The 23,881-nt window shown below is 49.2% G+C and overlaps 1 protein-coding gene across 1 annotated transcript in view; it reads right to left on the bottom strand.

Annotated features, from left to right (window-relative positions):
* GFY (golgi associated olfactory signaling regulator) overlaps positions 1–22,514 on the bottom strand; it is a 77,588-nt gene extending 55,074 nt beyond the window's left edge. The window contains exon 1 of the mRNA XM_040327639.1: positions 22,298–22,514. Coding sequence (XP_040183573.1) covers positions 22,298–22,306 — 9 coding nt within the window. The 5' untranslated portion in view covers positions 22,307–22,514. The remainder of the gene's footprint in view (positions 1–22,297) is intronic.
* Between the last annotated feature and the right edge of the window lie 1,367 nt (positions 22,515–23,881).

Here is a 23,881-nt window from a genome sequence, read left to right on the forward strand (position 1 = left end):
CTTATGTCACATTATTCCGTGCTATCATAACAGTCCCAACCTTTTATCAATCTCCTCAGAGAGCAGTGTCCCATTTGTATATTTCTTTTTAATAATTCTTATATTTTTTAATAAGGACGTTTGTACTCACCACTTCAATGGTTGAAGTGCACTCGTAGTGTGTACTCACCAGTCCAATGGTTGATGGGGGAGCTAACCGGCTGTTGTAATAGGTTCCAGGATGTTTCCCTACCTACTATTGTGGCTGTGATGGTGAAGCCAGCTGCAGACTAGGTCCTCTTAGTCTAGGACTGGTGCTCCATTTCGCTGGGCTGCAGGGCTACGGAGCTACAGAGCCTCCTAGCACTGCGTGTCAGTCCCCCCCCCCCAGCCCCCCTCCCGGAGCCGCGCGGCACGCCTCCACAGCGCGTCCACTCGCACGCTCCAGGGGTCCGGGCAGACCAGGGAGATGCAACACCTGGACGCAGCGCTGCTGCCTATCAGCCAGGAGAATCAGGGGGGACGAGGGAGACGCAGCACCGCCACTAGCCTGTCAGCCGGGAGAGTCAAGGGACCCGGAGAAGCCGCCCACGTGTCAGGTAAGCCGTTCGGGGGAGACCCGTGCAGATCCGCTCCGGCCGGCCGGCCAGGAGCTATGTTCCGGAGAGAGAGGGAGGAGGGAGGGGAGCACCCGCGCCCTAGTGGAGGGAGCGGAGGGAGCGGGGGGTCCGGCTCTCACTCAATTCAGCGTGGGTTCGGAGCATGGCTGGAGAGCGGGCATCCCATCTAGCTGCTCCTCCACACTGACCGCGCCATCTCTAGACTCCTCCCTCAGGTCACGACACGAGACAGAGTGCTTTGAAAGTGATTCTGTCTTTCACTGGGAGCCAGTGAAGGCTTCTCAGTGATGGGGAGATTGATGCCCATGTTTTTTTCCCAGTCACCAGACGCGCGGCCGTGTTCTGAACGACCTGCAGGCGCGTGATTTGGTACTTTGGGAGTCCGAGATAGAGGGCATTTGCATAGTCCAGCCTGGAGTTAACAATTGTTCCCACCACATAGGATGATTTTAGACATAAGAGTCATCGGTGAAGCTGAAACAGGAGTATCTCATACTTTTCAAGAGCTTCTGGGTTCCATGGGCCATTCTGTTACAGTAAGTAAGGTTGAATAAAGACAACAGTCTATCCAAGTCAACCTGTGTAGGTGTGTGTGGGGAAACCATTTCCCTGTATATTGTTAAATGTGTTTTACATGACTGACCAACTAATTAAATAATAAAAGCCTAACTCTAGTTAACATTTTTTAAGTCGGTACAAAAACAAGACTGATTGTAACTGAAATGTGCAGGTTTACTAATGCATTATCATAGGTAAATTTATTGCAAGAATTTCCCTTTTTCTGCCACAAGATTGAGCTTTTTGAATTTGGATTCATCATCAGTTAAAGGGGTTGTAAACCTTTGTGTTTTTTCACCTTAATGCATCCTATGCATCCATGACCAGGATTGGATGGGTGATCTGTCTATCAAAGTGCCCGGACAAGGGGGAGGGGCTATATATGACGAGGCGCGGCAGGGAACACACAGCTATTCAAATAAAAGCTGTAATGTTCCCTGCGCTGATCAACTAGGCGGCGGGGGCTTGGCTTTCTCTTTGGGGACATGGCTGCATTTGTGGGGACATGACTGCATTTGGGGACAAGGCTACATTTGGGGACAAGGCTGCATTTGTGGACGAGGCTGCATTTGGGGACAAGGCTGCATTTGGGGACATGGCTGCATTTGGGGACATGGCTGCATTTGGGGACACATGGCTGCATTTGGGGATACATGGCTGCATTTGGGGACAAGGCTGCATTTGGGGATACATGGCTGCATTTGGGGAAACATGGCTGCATTTGGGGACACATGGCTACATTTGGGGACACATGGACACATTTAAAAAAAAAAAAAGTGGTATCGGGACAACCCTAATTTACACCAACAGTAATACCTTAAGATAACAAAACCTGTAAAATAAGCCTACAGGTCCAGGGCTATCTTTCCACTTTCTTCAACATAATCTTGGTTAAGACACTTACTAAAATATACACTTACGGAAATATATAATATCAACAACCAAAGATGAAATGTGTCCTCCAGGTCTTATGCCCCGTACACACAATCCGAAATTCCGACAGCAAAAGTCCGATGTGAGCTTTTGAACGGACATTCCGACCATGTGTATGCTCCATCTGACTTTTCCTGTCGGAATTTCCGCCAACAAAAGATTGAGAGCTGGTTTTCAAATTTTCAGATGGAAAAATAGGATTTTATTCTCACCGTAAAATCTCTTTCTCTGAGTTCATGGATGGACACAGCCTTAATCTTGACATAGTGGGATAGCCTATCTTAAGGAGTGACTAGGCAGAAAGTGTTAACTTCAAAGCAGAACCGCCCTGCCCAGGTTGCGGTCCCACTGACTATATCCTCTCAGCCTGCACTAAGCAGTTCAGTTCGCAGTACAAACTTTAAAAAAAAAGAGAGGGGTGGGTGCTGTGTCCATCCATGAACTCAGAGAAAGGTTTTTACGGTGAGCATAAAATCCTATTTTCTCTTTCGTTCATGGATGGGCACAGCCTTAATCTTGACATAGTGGGACGTCCCAAAGCAGTGTCAAAATGAGGGGTGGGAAGCATAAAATTAAGCATAAAATTAAACTTCACCTCAAAACAAAACAGAGCTCCTAAACTGAGGAGTTGTAACTCTAAACATCCACCTGCAAAACTTTGCGGCCAAAGAAGCATCCGAAGATGCACTCACATCAACTTGTAAAGTTTAGTGAAAGTGTGGCCGGGCGACCAGGTCGCCGCCTTACACACCTGGGAAACAGACACTAGATGTCAGAAAACCCTTTATGGCGTAAGCCTGATCAGGATCTGTTGGGTCCACCTCGAAATGGTGGCCGAAGAGACCGCTGGGCCCTTCTTGGGACCAGCCACCGAAACAAACAGTGAGTCTGAACTCCGGAACGGAGCAGTAACAGACAAGTATATTCTCGGAGCTCGGACAACATCCAAGGAATGCCACGTCGTCTCCTTAGGATTCGACGGATGAGGACAGAAGTATGGCAGTACAATGTCTTCCTTGAGATGGAAGTTTGAAATGACCTTGGGAAGAAAAAAGGCTGCGGATGCAGCACCACCTTATCCTTGTGGAAGATCAATAGGGAGCCTGACAAGGCTGCCAGCTCAGAACCCGTCTTAACTGACCTAACAGCCACCAAAAGGACCACTTTCTAAAAAAGTGTCAACAAGGGAACTTCCCTAATGTTCTCAAACGGTGGTTCTGAGGCACCTAGTGGTCATGGCATTAAAGCCATTGGCCCAGATTCAAGAAGCACTTGCGTGGGAGCAAGTGTGATTTGCGCCGCGCAAGTACTGATTTGCTCCCATGCAAATTTGCGGCTGATTCAATAAACCAGTTAAGCCTTAAATGCGACCATTTTCCCGCGCACGCAGCCTAGCTGCTCCTGCGCATTTTTCGCGCAATTTTGCGCGGGGTGTAAGTTGCGCCTTCATGGAATTCCCTCAGCGAATATGCAAATTAGGTACTGCCGATGATTCAGAAACATGCGCGTGTGATGCGCATCTTGCGCTGGAAGCGCGCAAGCTTTTTTCCCCAGGCAAACTTGCTCCTGCTAAAAGCAGGGGCAAGTTAGCAAAAGATGGCCAAATGTCATCTGAAGGAGCGCGCAACTTCAGCAGCACCTAGACAGACGAGCTGAACAAGCAGAGCACCCACATTTTAGGGACCTCACATCTGTGCACCAACATGCCAGGGGCAGCTATGGTTCTTGATATTCTATTGACTGAGCCGACTCGTAGGAGGGCACGGGAGAGGATTTACAGAGGGCGCTACAACCTTTTTCAGATGAGTGATAATGAGGTGTATCGCATGTTTCGCTTTAGCCCTGAAGTCATCCTTGAGTTGGTAACAATCCTGCAGGATGACATCAGCAGCCCGACCCATCGGGGACAGGCAGTGCAGCCACTGGTGAAGGTAGTGGCAACCCTTCATTTTTTGGCAAGTGGCTCATTTCAGCGCACAGGTGGAATGGTGGCGGGGATGTCCCAATCCAGCATGAGCAGGTGTGTGCACCAAGTGATCCCTGCAATACTCAGACGAATGGGCACACAATTTATCAAACCAACCACGGCTGACCTGCGGCAGAAGGCAATCAGTGATTTTTATTTATTAGCCAGATTTCCACGCACTGTGGGTGCAATAGATTGTACCCATGTGGCACTACGCCCCCCCCGGCTCCTCGAGCATATCTACTGCAACAGGAAACATTGGCATTCGATAAATGTGCAGATGATTGTGGATGCACATGGCCTCATATGGCATGTCCGTGCCAAACACCCAGGGTCAAGCCATGACAGTTTTATTTACCGACACAGCCCCATCCCAACCGAGTTTGACCAGAACATGTATGGAGACAGCTGGCTGATTGGTGAGTGACATGGGTGTCAAGTATGACTGCCCCCCCCCATGATGCACACATCACAAGGGGCACATGCACGACTAACATCCTCCTGTCTTTTCCCTTCCAGGTGACTCTGCATATGCCCTGGGACCTCACATGATGACCCCATTTCGTAACCCTCAAACACCAGGAGAGGAAAGATATAACGAAGCCCATGCACGTACCCGTGCGGTGGTGGAGCGCACATTTGGCATCCTTAAATCTCGATTCAGATGTCTGGGTAAATCAGGGGGGACCCTATTGTATTCACCCAACTTTGTGTGCCAAATCGTCGGGGCATGTAGTATTCTCCACAATTTTGCTGAGAGAAGGGGCATGCACATTGAGCTACGCAATGACCTTACCCCCGAACCACGCAACCCCCCCCCCAAGAAACACTACCGGATCTTCTGAGGGAAGAGCAATCCGGAATGGTCTTGTGGAACGTCTCTTTGCACATTAAACACACCCTGATCTTGTCACAAGTATAATGCATGTATGCACACCACTGTAGTCCCTAGCACACACCCGACACATGCACCCCAAATTGGATTAGACCCAACAATACCCCATGGTATTAGGGAGCAGCAACGCCGCGTCAAGGCTCCAATTATGTTGCTGTCCATTCATACACCTTTCACATGGCAGAGGGTGACACCCCTTTTTCAGCAGGAGTGCCACCCCCCCCCCATTCACACACCAGTCACACTGTAGTATACACTCCTCACCGTGTGTAGGGACTACAAATAAATATAAAAGCTCATATCCTGAGCATATAAAAAAAATAGAAACTCATATCCTGAGCATATAAAAAAATAGAAACTCATATTCTGAGCATATAAAATAAAAAATACAAAATCATATTCTGTGCATAAAATAAATTTTGAAATTAGATTATTTTTTGTTTTTTTTCTTTGGGCCAAGGGTGCCCCGGCTCTGGCTCCTCAATCTCTGTGGTGTGGAGGAGGCATGGGGTGGGGATTGAGGGGGGGAGGAGCATCAACCCCTACTTCCACACTCCTTGCAGGTGGTGGCTGCATGCCCTCCATGGCGTTGGCCAGGCGGGCGAGGATGGTGTTGGTCTGGGCCAACATCCTCATTTGGCCGGTGGTGGTATCCCGCTGATGCCGGCGGGTAAGTCTCCCCTCCTCCCGCACTGCAGCGGTGTTGGCCTGCACAGCAGCGGTATTGGCCTCCACCGCAGCTGTCATCCTGCTTAATAAAGCTGGTGTGGTCTCCAGAGCCACCAAGCAGGTGACTATGGCCTTCGAGTTGCCACTAATTTCCCCCAGGCTCTGTGAGACATGTTTGTCCCGGTCCGCATGCAGGGTGAGGGCATGCTGCACAGAGGTGGAGGTGGATGCCATGCTGTCCGCCAGACGACGCACCTCTCCCACCATGGCCCCTATATGGCGGGTCTGCAGGGCCTGCTCCTCCAGCAGACCGTCACGGAGGCTGGAGGGTATATGCCTCGTTTTGGACAGAGCCTTCCTGGGAGGAGAGGCTCGGCCACGGACAGAGGGAGAAGGGGAGGGGTCCACAATGGAGGGGCTTGCCCTGGAGGGGCTTGCCCTGGAGGGGGATGACGTGCTGGACGGGGGGGTGGTGGGTTGCCCAGGGATGGTGGTATCCTCCTGGAGGGAGCCAGAGTCCTCCTGGATGAGGAAAAAGGAATCCTCCTCCAAAACCACTTCCTCCTCCATACTTGTCCCCGGTATGATCTCCTCCTGGACCAGCATAGACAGAATGTCAATGGGGCCTGACTGGACCCCTGGCTCTGGTATGGATGGGCTGGGTCGACCCGCAGCCGAAGACGGCCCAGCTTCATCTTCCTCATCACCACCTGTGGATGACACCAAAACAAAATATTTTGCTGGTACAACACACTTCTCACATGTTCACTTGTACCCCCTCCCATGATGCACAGCAGATATGAAAGAAAAATAATAGTTCCATCTTCACTTCTACCCACAAAAATGTTCACTTGTACCCCCTCCCATGATGCACAGCAGATATGAAAGAAAAATAATAGTTCCATCTTCACTTCTTCCCACAAAAATGTTCACTTGTACCCCCTCCCATGATGCACAGCAGATATGAAAGAAAAATAATAGTTCCATCTTCACTTCTACCCACAAATATGTTCACTTCTACCCCCTCCCATGATGCACAGCAGATATGAAACAAAAATAACTTACCAGTCCCCAAGTTCCCAACAGTGGAGTCGTACCCTTCAAGTCCCTCCACCTGCTCCTGCACGAACGTTTGGGCTATAAGCTGCTCCTCCTGATTGAGCCGGATCATACATCGCGGCCCACCTCCCGTGCCACCGGTATGTTTCCTGATAAGAGCCAGTTTATCCCGGACCCTGCTCCTCATATCGTTTAGTTTCTTCTGGATGTCATCCCAGGTACGCTCTTCATTACCCAGGGCATTGATGTCCAAGGCTATGGCTTCATAGATAGCCCTCCTTTGGGCAATGGTGGTGTTTGCCCGCTGGGCACCATATAGGACTTCTTTATGCTGCTGGAGTGCAGCAATTAGGATGTCCATCTCCGCAGCCACAAAGTTGGCCTTCCTTTTTTTGGTCCCTTTGGGAGGTGCCATGTCTTGAAAATGGGCTGAATTTCCTTGCTCAGGGGGGGTAGGAAAAAGCAGGATGAAATTCAGCAAAGAACCTGCGCAAGTCTGCTCCTATTTATTTGCTCAGTGCAAGCAGCTGAGCATGATTTGCCCTGAAAGTATGCTAGGCGCAGTTTGACGCATGCGCAGACGGCAGCGCTCTAACTGCGCATGCGCGCGCCCGGCGCAAACCTCTGCTGAGCCGAAAATTCCTCATTTACATAGGGGCACACCCACTTTGACTTGCACGGCCTTGCGCCCTCAGCTTTGCCTTAAACAGGAGCAAATTAAATGAACAAACGATTCCTGAATCAGGTGGCAATTTGGCAAAATTGCTCCAGCGCAGAGAAATTCAGCTGAGCAGCTCATGTGTAAGTAATGGGCAAATCTACCTGAATCTGGGCCACTGACTGTAAAGCAGGATGACCTATGGGACCTTGCGAACAGCAGGTCCTCTCGTAGCGGTAAACGCCAAGGTGTGTCTGCTATTCAAATCCCCACGGAGGTAGTGGAGGATGGACCGGAGGGGCCACATGCCGAACCCCCTGTACAAATGTTCTCACTAGAGAGTAAGTGGCCAGGGGTCGCTGAAAGAAAACAGCCAGGGCAGATATCTGCCCCTTAATCGTGCTTAAGCAAGCTCCTTGGTCCACCCCGCGCTGTAAGAACAGCAGGACTCTGGACACTATCCGAGGATTCCACTTAATTTCCTCGCAAAGGGATAAGTAAGCTCTCCAAGTGCGATAATAAACCCTCCTAGAGGATAACTTCCTAGTCTTCCTCATGGTAGGAATCACAGAATCCAACAGGCCCCGGTCTCTTAGTACCTGGCTCTCAATAGCCATGCCGTTAAGCCAGCGACTGTAAAGCAGGATTCAGTATGGGACCTTGTGACAGCAGGTCCTCTCTCAGCGCTAGACGCCAAGGGACGTCTGCTACTAGCCGCACTAGATCGGCGTACCAAGGGCGCGGAGGCCAATCCGGAGCAATTAGGATCATCGGGATCCCCTCTGCCTCCACCCTGCGAAGCAGAAGAGGCAGGAGCTTTAGAGGAGGGAATGCGTAGATTAGCCGGTACTGACTCCGCGGTGCCACAAACCTCAAAACCTTCCGATTGAGTAGAGACGCCAGGAGATCTACGTCTGGCGTGCCTCATCTTTGGCAAAAGAAGCTGAAACACCTCCGGGTGCAGAGACCATTCTCCTTGGTCCAACATCTGGCGACTCAGGTAGTCCGCCTGCCAGTTTTCCACACCCGGAATGTATATGGCCGACAGTGCCGGTATGCTCCTTTCTGCCCACCTTAGGATGTGAGCGGCTTCTGACGCTGCAGCCAAGCTTCTTGTTCCTCCTTGATGGTTGACATATGCCACCGCTGTAGCGTTGTCCGACTGGATCCTGACTGGACGCCCTCGTAGCCTCTGAGACCATGTGGAGAGGCACAGCCTGATCGCCTGAAGTTCCAGGACCTTGATCGGCAAATGGGAATCCTCTGGAGACCAGCGACCCTGGGTCGACTGAACCCCCCAGACTCCCCTACCGGTGAGGCTGGCGTCCGTCGTGATGACTATCCAGTGAAAGGAAGGAACGACTTCCCGGACAGAAGTACCGGTAAGGTCAGCCACCAACAAGGGAGGCCCTGACCAAGTGGCTCACCCTGATTAGATAATCCAGGGATGAAGGGCGCTTGTCCCATCTGGACAGAATTTCCTTCTGTAGCACTCACTTGTGAGATTGCGCCTATGGTACCACCTCGAAAGAGGCCACTATGAGGCCCGGGACTCACATGCAAAAGCGGAGTGATGACCCTTCTGGGATGTCAACTACCGCACCGCAGCCCGAAGGGTCTGCAACTTTTCTACAGGGAAGCAAACCTTTTCCTCTGAGGAGTCCAGAATCAATCCCAGATATACTAGGCATTGAGTTGGTACCATTACTGACTTCTGAATATCAGTAGATACCCAGGTGTCTGAGGGTCTGATGTTATAGACACGCTCACCTCTAATTCTGAGGCTGAAGCGGCCCTCAGAAGCAGGTTGTCCAAGTAGCCCACGACAGCGATGCCACGTTGTCCTAGTAGGGCGAGAATTCGGGCAATCAACTTGGTGAACACCCTTGGTGCCGATGCCAGGCCAAAGGGGAGAGCCACAAATTAATAGTGGTCTTCCCCGACCGCAAATCGCAGAAGTCTCTGATGCTTTGTGCATACAGGGACCTGTAAATAGGCATCCCTGATGTCCACGGATGCCAGAAAGTCCCCCGGCTGGAGGGCAGTGACGACAGAGCGAACGGATTCCATCTGGAATGTTGTACCTTCATGAAGCAATTGAGGGCCCTGAGGTCCAGAATTAGGCGAACGCCCTCTTTCTTTGGTACTATGAACATATTGGAGTAAAACCCCTGAAACCGATCCTTTACTGGGACAGGAATAACCACCCCACGTTTCAGCAGGTCTTGAACTGCCCCATATAGGGCTTTCTAACAAATCGGTTGTAGTTGGCGATTGGAGGGGAAAAAATCAGTTTGGTGGGCAAGATAGAAGTTCTATCTTTTACAATGAAGACACTACTTTGCAAACCCACCAGTTGGGGACCTGACCGGGTCGCGAATTCGCGAAGACGTCCCCCCACCTGAGAGATGGGTGGGGGCAAACCTTCATGCGGACGTAGCTTTGTCTGCAAGTTTGTTGAGTTTGCAAAACCAGGGACGTCTCAGTCCCTGAGCAGGCGTTTTATCGGCCTGTGTCTTTTACCCGCCGTACTGGGCGGACGAAAAAAACGCTTGTGTGCGGTAAAGAAGGGCCCTTGCCTACGGCACCTTAAAGGGCAAGTCCATCAGGGCTTTCTTGGAAGATTGGTTGGCAGACCAAATCTTTTTTTTTTTTTTTTTTTTAAAACATTTTTATTAAGGATTCAGCAAGATATACAACCATTGCTCTTACTGGATGCAACCAGTAGTCCAGTATGTGAAGTACAGGGAAAGGTACAGATAAGTAAGGTCAGACTGTGTCAATCATAAATACAAAAAAAAACAGTACAGAAATGGTACCATAATATCCTGAAAGCAAGAGGTCGGGCCACCTCTATAAGCCTGTGGTAGAGGAGCTTAACAGGACACCTAAAAATTCCCGCGCCCATCTAGGGCCCTCCCCAACCATCAACCCCGAAATGAGCTGTCTGTGGGCGGAGCGGGCCCCAGGATACAGGACACTGGCAGTAAGCGATGTGGGTAAGGGGTAAGGGAAGGGGGGGGGGAGAGCGAGAAAGGGTGAAAAAAAAAAAAAAGGGGGGGGTAGTGGTAGGAACCTCAAGCCGGGAGACAGGAGACCAGCTAGCTATGGGACAGAGACATCACTGTCCCGAAGGCAGGTTCGTGGATACGTCTGTAGGGGAGGGTGGGCCCACCAAGGCGCCGGATTCCCTGTAATGGGTCCAGCACGCCCACGTTTCTCGGTATTTGTCATGTGTGTCATTGGCACGATGGATGAGTTGTTCCATGTCGTCTATTTTCTGCACCCGAAGGTGCCAGTCATGCAGAGTGGGGGCAGATGTAGATTTCCATCTCAAGGGGACACACTGTGTGGCGGCGTTGACCAAGTGTAATGTTAGGGACTTGCTGTAATGATTCCGAGGTACGACTGTATGGTGCAGTAGGTACTGCGCCGGCGAGAACTCTAAATAGTATGTAGTGATCTGAATGATACTCTCGTGGACCGCCTTCCAAAACGGCACTATCACGGGGCAATCCCACCATATGTGGAGGAGAGAGCCCGTGTCCTTACCACACCGCCAGCAAGCCGCGGGAACTGCAGGGAAGATTTTATGTAACTTTTCCGGGGTGCGGTACCAGCGCGTACATAATTTTTATCTATTCTCCTGGGCTGACACATTGACTGACCCCTTGTGGGCGTGTTCCCAAATGCGGTCCCAGTCTTCGTCTGACAGGTCTCGAGATTGAGGTCTGAATTCCACGATGATTGGAACTGGTCAGTGGGAGGCACCTTGGATAATAGCAGGGAGTATAGCGCGGAGATCAAATGGCGTTGTGGCCGGTTTGTAGCACAAATCTGTTCTATCGGGGCTAAGTCCCGTGACCATATCATGGGCGTCCGGGCACCGCCCAGGAAATGTCTTATTTGGAGAAACTTAAAGAACGGTATAGTCAACTGTGGGAGCGCGGAGGTCATTTCGGTCTGGGAGAGCAAGGTTCCGTTTCGAAAGAAGTGACTAGCACGCGCCTGAGAGGGGTCGGGGGTCACTGTGGGGTCACTGGCCGCAATGCTAGGAGGGAAGTCTGGGTTAAGAATCAGGGGAGTCATCGGTCCAGGTGATGGTGACAGACCAGATTTACGGCATACCGTTCTAAAGTTCCTGATTGTGGGTCCTATCAGGGGGTGCTCCATGCAAGGTTTAGGGACTGAGTGTGCCTCAATCCACGGGAGATGAGTGATGGGAAATGATAGGAATTCATTCTCCACTGCCACCCAATCCTTGTTACCGGCATGGAGGTGCCAATCCACCACCCTCACCAATTGGCACGCCCTGTGGTAAAGAGTAATGTCAGGTAATCCCAAACCTCCTTTTAGTTTTGGCACTATCAATTTATCCCAGCTTAATCGAGGGGAGCGGCCGGCCCAGAGGAAAACCCTGCAGCACTGTTTGACAGCAGTAAGGAACGACTGCGGTAAAGCAATCCGTATTGCCTGCAGCAGGTACAGTATTCTAGGCAGGACATTCATCTTCAGCACCGCCGCTCTCCCAAACCAAGAGAGATGACCCTTGGTCCAACACTGCAAGTCCTCCTTGATAGCCTGTAGAGCAGGAAGAAAGTTAAGAGCAAAAAGGTCCTTCAAGTCGGGGGGTATTTTGATACCCAAATAAGTAATACTGCGTGTCTCCCATCTAAATGGGAAGGATCACTTGCAGTGCGAGACCAACGAATCTGGGAGGGACACATTTAAAGCCAAAGACTTGTCGAAATTTATTTGGAGGTTGGAGAGGAGTTTGAACTTCTGGAAGTCGAGCAACAGATTGGGGATGGTTGTGATAGGGTCGGACAGGAATAAGAGCACATCATCTGCGTACGCAGCTACCTTGCAACATTTACCGCGAACCTCAATGCCCTTAATCGTTGGGTTATCACGCAGTCTACGCAATAATGGTTCCATTGTGAGTACAAAAATTATTGGGGATAGGGGGCATCCTTGTCGCGTGCCATTTGTGAGGGAGAAGGCGTTTGACAGCCGGCCATTTACTCTGACACATGCCGTCGGAGCAGAGTACAGTGCCATAATCATCTGGATAAGGCGAGGCGGAAGACCCAGTCTTCCAAGCACTGCCTCCATGTAGTCCCAAGCCACTCTGTCAAACGCCTTCTCCGCGTCCAAGGAGAGGAGAAATCCCCTCCCCTTGGAGGACTTCAACCAGTGATGTATATTGAGCGCCTTTATGGTGTTGTCCCTGGCTTCCCTTCCAGGGACAAAACCTACCTGGTCCAAAGAGATGATGTTAGGGAGGAGTGGGAGCAAGCGATTCGCTAAGATTTTGGCGTAAAGTTTCACGTCGACATTGAGCAGCGAGATTGGCCGGTAGCTCGATACCAGGGAGGCGTCTTTGCCCGGTTTGGGAATTAGGGAGATGTGTGCATTAAGTAGGTCTTTTGCGTGATGAGTGGAGGTCGGAAGGGCATTAAATACAGTCAGAAAGTGTGGAAGAAGTACGTCGGCAAAAGTCTTGTAGTAACAAACCGGTAGGCCATTCGGGCCTGGGCTTTTCCCAGCTTTCATTTGTTTTAGGGCGCCCTGGGCTTCCTCCATCGTAATGGGGGCGTCCAATTGTGACCAGTCGTCCAGTGGGTCAATGACGGGGCCGTACTCCGTTAGGAATTGGTCAATAAGCGTACGACGGGTAGCCGCAAGGGTAGGGGTCGGTTGTGTGGGCAAATTGTAGAGTTTAGAGAAGTATTGCATGAATTGGGCCGCGATGTCATCCGAGTTCGTAACTGTGGTCCCCGACGAAGACGATATAGAGTGTATTCTATGAGCTGCTCTATTTTTCTGGAGAGCTGACGCTAAAAGCTTCCCTGCCTTGTTCCCGAACTGGTAGAAGAGTTTATTAGTAAGGGCATATCTACGTTTCAGAGATTTCTGGATTTCCTCCAGGAGTTCTTCCCTGGCAGCTAGCAGTTCAGTGTGCGTGCTTGTCACTAACGTGCGTTTGTGGGCGCGTTCAAGTCGTGCGATTCGGTCAGTTAATGCAAGTATGTGTGTTTTCCGTAGCTTGTTGCGCTTGGCGAGCAGTGAGATAAAAACCCCCCGGATTACGCACTTGTGCGCAGCCCAGATCGTGGTCTGTGATGATTCACCCGCCCCATTTTCCCTGAAGTAATGTGCTAGGGTTTCAGAAACCTGTCTGGAGTTGTCCGGGTCGAGCAACAGGGAGTCATCCAGTCTCCAGATCCCCGATCTAGTGCGGTAGGAAGGGATCGTCAAAGTTACTGAGATTGGGTGATGGTCAGACAGCAACATGGGCCCAATAGTTGTGGAAGCGAGGGAGGTGAGATCGTTCTGCGAGATAAAGAAGTAGTCCAACCGTGAGTACTTATTATGCAAAGAGGAAAAGTACGTAAAATCCTTGACATTCGGATGGAGTGTGCGCCAGGCATCGTGTAAAGTGAGCGTCGCCAGTTGTGTTTTTATTGCTCGCAACGCCCTATAGGTCAAGCAGGAAGAACCGTTAGATGTGTCAAGAGCGGGTGTCAGAGGTACATTAAAGTCGCCCCCAACGACCAGTGTGCCAGATTGGAAGGCAGCCAATTGATACAAAACCGAGCGAAAGAAGGAAACCTGTTGTGAGTTTGGAGCATAAATATTTGCGATCGTGTATGGTAGGTCATGTATCGTACCCTTAATGAAAAGAAATCTACCCATTGGGTCCCGCTGAACTTCTGTAACTAGTAAGGGGCAGTGTCTAGATAGTAGAATGGACACCCCTTTTGACTTTGCAACGTCGTTTGAGGCATGGTAAACTGTTGGGTAGTTGCGGTCTTGCAATTTAGGGATGCTGTCGGACCTGAAATGGGTCTCTTGTAGCAAAGCGATATGCGTTCTCTCTTTTCTGAGCAGATCTAGGATTCGAGAGCGCTTTTCGGGGGTGTTAAGTCCGCGAGCATTTAGCGAATACAGTTTAAGGTGCTCCAGGGGCTGTGCCCCTGCCGGGTCCGGCAGTGAGCTAGTATGTGCGCCCAGCATTACGTGGAACCGTGAAGAGAAAAAAAAAAAAGGGGGGGATGAGGAATGTGGGGGGGGAAAGAGTTGAAGGGTCTATAAGTGCCTGCGACCTACAGGCCTAACAGGCAATGTAACCGATTGGGGAAAGGACTACGTCCAGTCACCCACTTTTTAAGGAACCAATCGGTGAGGTACAGAGTGTACCGCGTTCCTCCACTCCAGCCGGAGTGTCAGAACACCAGACCACCACTGTGTGGGGGTCGACCAGGACCTGGGCAACCGATAGGATCCGAGCAACTAGTTTGAGGTATGTAACAGAAACAACAACTATCTAAAGTAGGAGGGAGTAACTGAATGCCACCTCAGAGCAGGTGTGTTAACCAAGCAATCAGTTCTACGGGGTATGATAGCCATCCCGGCAGGTATGTCGGGAACACGCGGGAGCAAGGCACCGTCAGTCTATGGGGTCGCGCCCTATGCCTTTTTTGACAGGAGGTAAGTAAACCCTATGCAGTAATTAGCCATCTGCACCCACTCGTTCCATGCCCACCCTCCAGGGCCCTTCACACCTATCGGGGGCTGCCCTTCGGGCCATACCTAGAGCTCACCCCTTAGCCATAGGGGCTCGAGCGACTAAGAGCAGGGCCGATATTCCGCTCACTGGCGAGAGACGGCAGACCGTAACGAGGATCGCATACGCCGATATTTTAGAGTCATCCCTCCCCTCAGTAACGCCATCAAGTATAAACAAACAACCGTGTAGAAACAATAAAAACAATAAACACATTAAGGAATTAAAGAATTAAAGAATGCCCTGTGTGGTCCACCCCTAGTTGGGCCATATGAGGAGGCCATTAATCAGTAATAATCAGCATACTTTCAACCCCCCCCCCCCCGTTTCAGAGTGTATAAGTTTATGCCGGAATACTCAGAGTCCCCAACGTATACTACCTATTACGATGAGTCCATTAGTAGTGTGGGGGTACAATCGCTTCGCCCAGTGCTTCAGGATGGCAACCTGGTGAGCGAAGAGAGACAGCTGATGACCTGCTGAGCTTGACAGAGTGATGTCCTGTTGTATCCGGGAGCTGGAGGGCAAGGCAACACGGATCTCTGCAACATACTGCACTGCACTCTAAAGTCAGCCGGTGTGGAACGAGTTCCCAAAAGAGGAAGACCCCTCTAAGGGGTGTATAGGTAAGGGGGGACCGTGGTGAGGGGAGGCGAGTCCCTGTGTTAATCATCTGAAGTTCCGGGCTGGTGAGCGGGGGGGGAGGAACGCCCGCCCGGTTCGGGGGCAGAAGCGTCTGTGATGACATGCGGCTGTGACATGAGGAGCAGTCTCGGGAGTCACGGTGTCGCGGGGGTGTAGCGGCCACTCCGGTGACCGCTCGGTGGACCTCAGGGCGGTACAGGAAGTGCTGCAAGACTGGGGAATACCTGGGCGTGTCTGGAGCGCACTCGTGACGTGTTCCCGCTAGGCATCTTGGGCATTGTAGTATGCGATGGAGTTTGCGCGACTCTGTGACGCTTGACACGACGGTCTCTACGTCGTCATGCTGGAAAAAAGGCGGGAAGAGTACAGGGCTGTCGCAGATCAAATATACAGTGACACCACCCTTTGCTGTTGGGCTTCTGAGGGGGTACATCCACTGGACAGTCCAGAAATAAAGCTGACAAAGCCATTGTAAAAACCAGGAAGTTAGACCGTCAGGTTGTAAAACAGTAAAACAGTGATAGTCAACTAGACACAGTCTCCAACATTGTACCTGCTTCTGTGGCGTTAATAGTCTCTTCTTGCTCGCCGGGCGCCCGGAGCTGATGGAGAGCCACGGGACTCTCTGGGATCATAAGAGCCGGGAGGGTGCCTCTGGTCTGACGGAGACCTGCGCCTGCGGTATCGGGTGGCTTGGGTGTCCATCGGGACCTCCGATGGTTTGCTCCATCTGCCCACTGACCTGCGATACGGGGCGTACCAGTCCGGCACTGAAATCAAAGGCAGGCCCATAGCCTCACAAAAATGAGGGAGATCCTCTGGAACTTTCAATAGGGCCGTTTTGCCGCGATGTGTAGCCGACAGGCAGAAGGGATACTTCCACTTGTAGCGGGTATCTTGAGCTCTAAGGGCATCCAGCAGTGGACGCAGATCCCGGCGGTGTTGGAGAGTGATCCCCGACAGGTCCTGGTATAGCTGGATCGGGGTCCCCTCATGCAGGAGCCGTTGGCTTCTGGCTCTCTGCAAAATGTCCTCCTTAAGCCTGAAGTCCACCAGGCAGCACACCACGTCCCTGGGTGGGTCCGTGTCTTTGCCCTTAGGGCGCAGGGCACGATGAATCCTTTCCATGGGTATAGGGGTTTGCGGGGGCCTGCCCAGGATGCCGTTGAAGATGTCGGTCACTTCGCGTTGAACCTGGTCCCCTTCCACCGACTCAGGCAGACCGCATATTCTCAGGGTCCGGCGGCGTCCACGATTGTCCAGGTCCTCCAAATGCCTGTTGACGTCCCGGAGCTGGAGGGTGTGATCATCAACTTTGGTGGTGGTTCTGGTCAGCACCTGGTCGTGGGCCTCCAGCGATTTTTCAGTCACCGCCACCCTGTCTGTGAGGGAGCGAATATCAATTCGCAAGTCCGCGATGGCCACCGAGAGAGTGTCCTTGATGTCCGTTGCTATGGCTCGGAGGTCCAGGATGTTCAGTTGAGGCAACGGGACATCAGTGTTAGGTCGTAGGCTGTCTGCCGGTGACGGGAAAGAGGGGACTGAAGGTGCCGTTAGTATAATATCTGATGCGGCATTTTGAGAATTAGGCGCCGTGTTCTGGGCAGTGTTGAGGCGGGAAGACGCCATGTTCCCCCTTGATGACCGGAACATGTCCGGTATATTCTGTCCCTGGGAGTCCGCCGGTGCCCTCGGGGAGCGGGAGCGAGAGGTTGAGGTGTGCCTCGATGAAGTTCCCATCACGGCAATTACAAGTGGGGTGTCAGAACACTGCTAATGGAGGCTAATTGCTCTGAGGTGGCAGGAGCTCAGCACTCAAGCGTCCATCTTCTTGCCCAGTCCGGCCACGCCCCCCCAAATCTTAACCAAAGTAGACTGCGTAACACCACCGCCTGACCTGAAGCTCTGGCCAGCAGAGGAATAGTGACCAAGGCTGATTCACAAATTAATTTTAGTCCTTGTACTAGTAGGTCAGCTAGGGCTACCTCGTTCGAGGAGGAAGCAGATGGCGGAGGGAGGGGGGCGCTTTCTAGCCCCTACTCTCCCACGTGCTGCTTCCACCTTGGCTATAAAGGCATCTAGGATTGCCGCCTAGCGTCCACCAATAAATCGGGTGCAGGGGTATCAATTGCCAGCTCAGGTGTCTCGGGGGAAAAGCGTCTGCTTCTGACGCCATGCTGTCCACACACCTGACACAGGGACCCCCAAACAAGTAACCCACCACTCCTGGCTGTAGCAGAGACGAGGGGTTCCCCCCCAGAGGACTCACCACCCAGGAACCGTAATAGATGTTTAGCTAGCAGAGCTGCTGCCTGCAGAGTGTGTCTGTCGATCTGTGCTCTCCAAAGCTAGGATCGAAGGCTGTTTGTGGGGCTGTGATTTTTGTCAGTCTTTCAGACTGCTCAGTCGCAGCGTGTATCTGTTCATCTGCCGTTTGTTTAAATGGTCTGATCCATTGTACAATGGTCGCTGATCTGATACTAGAGGCCAAAAGTGGCAGAAAACCACGGTGCAGCAGAGTAATTCAGCAGTCAGTACACCTCAGCAGAAATCGCCAGAAAAATGCGGCTACAAGAAGAAGGCCACCAGTGAGAAAAGAAATACAGCATGGACACTAACCTGGGTGTCGACAGCAGGGGAGGGCTGGCAGCCTTAGGCCTGGGGGGCAAGTCCAGTCAAGTGGCCCATTAACACCTTGCCGATCAGCTGCCGTCGTTATACGGCAGCAGGTTGGCTCCCCGGCGCCCACGGCGCGGTGCTGGAGCTGATGCGCGTGGCCAGCGGCTGCGATATCCACCGGCGACCCTATTGAACACTTAACCCCTTGATTGCCCCTAGTGTTAACCTCTTCCCTGCCAGTGACATTTATACAAAAATCAGTGGGTATTTTTAGCTCTGTTCGCTGTATACGGTAGTTTTCACTGGTCCCAAAAAAGTCTCAATCCTGCTAAAAATTGCTGGTGATCACTGGCATTACTAGAAAAAAATGAAAATAATAAAAATGTCAAATCTATTACCTATTTTGTAGATGCTATAGCTTTTGCGCAAACCAATCAATACACGATTATTGCGATTTTTTTTTTTTTTTTTTTTTACCAAAAATATGTAAAAAAAAAATACATATTGGCCTAGACTGATGAAGAAATATATATTTTTGGGGGATATTTATTATAGCAAAAAGTTAAAAATATTGGTTGTTTTTTTTTTTCTAAATTTTTCTCTTTTTGTTTATAGAGCATAAAATAAAAACTGTGACCAAATACCAAATACTTGCCTAAAAGTCAATTCACAAAAAAAAATAAAAAAAATAAACGAATACAGGAGTTATCAGAATTAGCATAGCCAAATGTATGCAGCTTACTGTACAGAGGCGGACAGGCAGGTAAGTCTCTTCTGCATTAAAAATCTTGCCTGTCTGTTTTATTATTATTTTTTTTTATTATTATACAGGATTTATATTATTCCTAGCATAAAGTTTCACTTTAAGAAGCCGGCACCCGCTGGTGTCCTTAATCCTTTCGCTGCCAGGCCCTGTGTTCCATTTTGTACACTCGGATGGCTAGGCTATTTTTCCTTTGCTTTTTTATTTTTTGAGTTTTGCTTTCAGAGTTTGTAAAAGACCCACCAAACCATATATTTTCTAAAAGCACATGAGCAGTAGAATAAAAAAATCTGCGGTATTTGCGCAAATGTTTATCAATCTAATATATTTGCAAAAAATACACTAAAACCATTATTAGCAGATAAAAACACAGCAAATTTTACAAGATTTCTACTAAATATAAAAGCTTAACCTGTATTGAAATAACAAATATTTGTAATTTTTAAATTACGCCTTTTTGCGAAATTGTGAAAATTGAACAGACGCAAAAGTGTAAATATCCAAATTTTTCTAAAAATCTGAAAGTTTTATTTTTTCCCTTACAGCTTTCAGAATTTGTGAAAGACCCCCAAAACCATATATTTTCTGAAAGCATATGCCCTCTAGAATAAAAAGAAGGAGCTACTGATTTTTTGGACCCAGCGGTATTTGCGCAAATGTTTATCAAACCAATATATTTACAAAAAAAACACAGCTAATTTTACAAAATTCTTGCTAAATCTTTACTATATATAAAAGCTTAACCTGTATTGAGTTAATAAATAAAAAAATATTTGTAAATCTTCAATTGTGTGTTTTTGGTGGAAATTGAACAAACTCAAAAATTTCTCAAAAAATCTGAAGGTTTTAATTTTTCACTAATAGGTTCCACTTTAAGGATCTGGAACACGTTGATGTCCTTAATCCTTTCACTGTCATTTTGTACACTTAGGTGGCCAGACCATTTTTGCAATTTTTTCCTTTGCTCTTCTATTTTTTCACTTATAGCTTTCAGAATTTGTAAAAGACCAGCCAAACCATATATTTTCTGGAAGCACATGATCAGTAGAATAAAAAGAAGGTGCTATTGATTTTTAAGGCCCCACAATATTTGCGCAAATGTTTACCAAAGCAATATTTTCACTAAAAATACACTAAAATCATTAATTAGTGGATTCATACATGGCAAAATTTACAAAATGTCTGCTAAATTCCTAGTAAATATAAAACGTTAAAACTGTAATGAGTTAATAAATAACAATTATTTGTACATTTTAAATTGCACCTTTTTGTGAAATGGTGAAAACTCAAGGTACGTAAAAATAACAACAATTTACTCAAAAAATCGGAGGTTACTATTTTTTATTTACAGCTTTCAGAATTTGAAAAGACCCCTCTTGCAATAATTGAGCAAATGTTCATCATATCGCTATTTTCGCTAAAAAACTTACAAATTTCCTGCTAAATTAGTACTAAAGCATCGTTCACATGTGGCTAAAGTGTACGCCCATGTAGGGCCATATTTACCCACACAGGGATGCACAGGTGTTTCATGCATCTCCGTACAAGCAGTCCCATTTAAGTCAATTGGGTTGCAAGGGCTGTACAGGCATAGCTGCTGTTCCCAATCTGACATCCATGTGGGTACATGACCCTGAACGCACACAGTGTGAGCTCAGGGACATGCATGCGGACCTACATGGATGTAATATCAGGAGCAACGGCTCTGTTCATGCAGTTGCTACATCCCAAAAGACATCAATGGGACTGCCTGCACAGAAATGAACAGAACACCTGTGCATCCCTGTAAAGGTACGCTGTGTATGCCCTGTGTGAACAAGGCCTTATGTCCCTTTCACACAAGCACACCGATCGAGTCTGCCTGTCCATTTTTCGGGCGGGCCCAATCGGACCACCCATTGTTCTCTATGGAGAGACTGATGTAAATGGACATGTGTCCATTTACACACGCCTGCATCCGATCCAGTCTGCTAAAAGCAGACGAATGGGGATTCCATTCCCCATCCATCTAGCAGATCTATTTCTGTGTCCGCTCTGCATTAGCGGAGTGGACACGGACCTGTCATCCGCCTGCTCAGTGAGCAGGCAGATCTGCTTGACAGAGTCCGCTCCATGTGAAAGGGGGTCTTACCAGGAGCGACCAGTCCATTAGGGGCACAGGGGCGCAGGGGCACCACTCCCTTGCAGGACATTTGTATGAGTTTTTTTTTTCAAGCCATATGATTAGAGCTTGAGGCTCATTGAAGTGACCATGAGCTTATAGGAGGTACGTACGGCGTACGGACTTGGCCACCTCGGGGCAGTGTTTTAGGTCCGTACGCAGGTCCATACGCCAGCAATGAAAGGGTTTGGCTGTTCTTCTCCTGTGAATCACAGGAGTGCAGTTTGGTCTGCACTCCTGTGATCCGTTTTCAGCAGACAGCGGGCTGAAGCCCGCTGTTGGCTGACGTCACAGAGCTGGCCCAGGCTCGGGCAAGATTTTAGCATGAGGTTCCCCCCAAAATCCATACCAGATGTCATGTTTTAATACTCTTATGTTTACATTCTGCTGTCAGCAGGGATGGTTCATGATTGTGCCACCTCTTAAATTGGTTGTAAAAAAAAAAAACCCTGCAGGACAAAGGCATAATGAGCTAGTTTGCATATCATACTAGCTCATTATGAATTACTAACCCTAGATCAAAGCCCCTGCAGCGGTCCCCCCCCCCCCTCTGGCGGCGACATCTCTTCCGAGGGTTACTTCCGGGTATCGCGGCTCCATAGCACGCATATGTCATACGATATGTCATACGTTACTTCCGCACATGCGCGTGGGAGCGGCTGGTAACAGCACATGGACTTAAGCAACATAGGTGCCATTTCTTCAGTTTCTTCAGTTTGCCCCAGTGCGCATGTGCCAATGACATTGGCACATGCAGGGGACAGGGGATATCTCCTGAACCGCAGGTTTAAGAGATATCCTGGGTAGCTACAGGCAAGCCCTAATATAGGCTTACCTGTAGCATAAAGTGGTTGTAAAGGGTTTACAACTACTTTAACCCCCAGCATTCCTGAGCTGAACTATTACATTTAAGCTTACTCATATGAATGGTCCACCTTTGTGCAACACAATAGGTTAAAAACACTGCAAAGATGTAAATGTACAAATTGTAATAAAAACCCCTGAAAAAAAATTGCATGTTTTAAGACCTTAGATAAAGGCTCATTTGGCTGCAATATCCAAAGTTTTTAACTGTGACCATAAAATTAACACAAAACCAACAATACATTAATCAATTGCTAAAAAAAACACACACACAGTAAAACTGACTGAGCTCCCTAATATAACATATAAACAGACACAGCGATCCATTTTAGACTTACCAAAGCCATTCACACAATGTTGCTTCACAATAACAGATCCTAAGTGGTATACAGGCTGCTGTGAAGTGAAGGTACAATAGGTAATGTTACCAAGAACCTTTCCCATGTGTTTTTTCTTTACAGAAAAGGATCTGTCAAAGAGGCTCCCAGGTGACTCACCTGCTATGGATACTGAACATCCAGGCGTCAGAATCTCCAGAGCCCACTGTAGGAAAAGATGCACTGTTACCAAGGAGGACAGCAGAGCCTCTCGGACATTTTAAAAGCATGTAAGTTTACTACTGTAAGATCAGCATTTACTTTAAGGCAAGGTTGCACAAGAAAATTTATATATATTATAAATTTTTTTAACCGAGTCATGCAAATTTCAACTGGTGTTAAAGCGGAGTTCCACCTAAAAATGTAACTTCCGCTTAACCCACTCCTTGCCCCCTTACATGCCACATTTGGCATGTAATTTTTTTGGGGGGGGAGTGGGGGCTTCAGGAGAAGTGGGACTTCCTGTCCCACATCCTCCTTCTGCCGAGGGGCTGGTAAGGCGATTGGGTTAATCGCCTTATTGCAGCCCCTCCCTGTAGGCGAGTGCCTGTCCAATCGGAAGGCGCCGCGCCGCTCACGCATGTGCAGTGCCGCTCGCGCATGCGCAGTGGGTGCCCGGCCGTGAAGCCGAAAGCTGTCACTGCCGGGTGCCCACACTAGGAATGAAGGGGGGGGCGAGGAGCGGAGCCCCGGCCGGCGCGTCGCTCGAACCGTCTGTTTATTAAAAGCCAGCAGCTACACTTTTTGTAGCTGCTGACTTTTAATAAACTTAAAAAAAAGGCTGGAACACCCCTTTAAGGGCTTCCTGACCCAGTTTAATTAATACATACAAAATGAAAGTTCTACAAACGCAGTTGCCCTAGAGTTTCCACCTTTTCTTCAAGCTAAACCCGGACACTTTACTGGCGCACAGAACTTTTTTTTTTTTAACCACTTGAATACCGGCCGCATGTAAAATGACGGCTTCACAGTGGCTCTGGAAACTCAACAGGACGTCAATTGACGTCCTGGATTCCTCCGGCCACTGGGGGGCGAGCGAGCGCACCGGCGGCGGCGCGTGCGCGCGCCCGGCGCGTCCCCGAGATGCCGATGCGCGTGTCCGCCAGGCACCCACGATCAGCAGTGACAGAGCAGGGACGTGGAGCTCTGTGTGTAAACACAGAGCTCCACGTCCTGTCAGGGGACACCGATCGGTGTCCTGTACATAGGGACACCGATCGGTTACCTCCCCCAGTCACCCCCCTCCCCCCACAGTTAGAACACACCCAGGCTACACATTTAACCCCTTCCTCACCTCCTAGTGTTAACCCCTTCAATGCCAGTCACATTTATACAGTAATTAGTGCATATTTATAGCACTGATCGCAGTATAAATGTGAATGGCGCCAAAAATGTGTCAAAAGTGTCCGATGTGTCCGCCATAATGTCGCAGTCCCAATAAAAAAAAAAATAATAATAATAATTCTGTCCCATATTTTGTAAGCGCTTATTGCGATTTTTTTTTTTATTATTATTTTTTTTTTTACCAAAAATATGTAGAAGAAT

This window comes from Rana temporaria, chromosome 10 (assembly GCF_905171775.1).
Source record: "Rana temporaria chromosome 10, aRanTem1.1, whole genome shotgun sequence".
Lineage (NCBI taxonomy): Eukaryota > Metazoa > Chordata > Amphibia > Anura > Ranidae > Rana > Rana temporaria.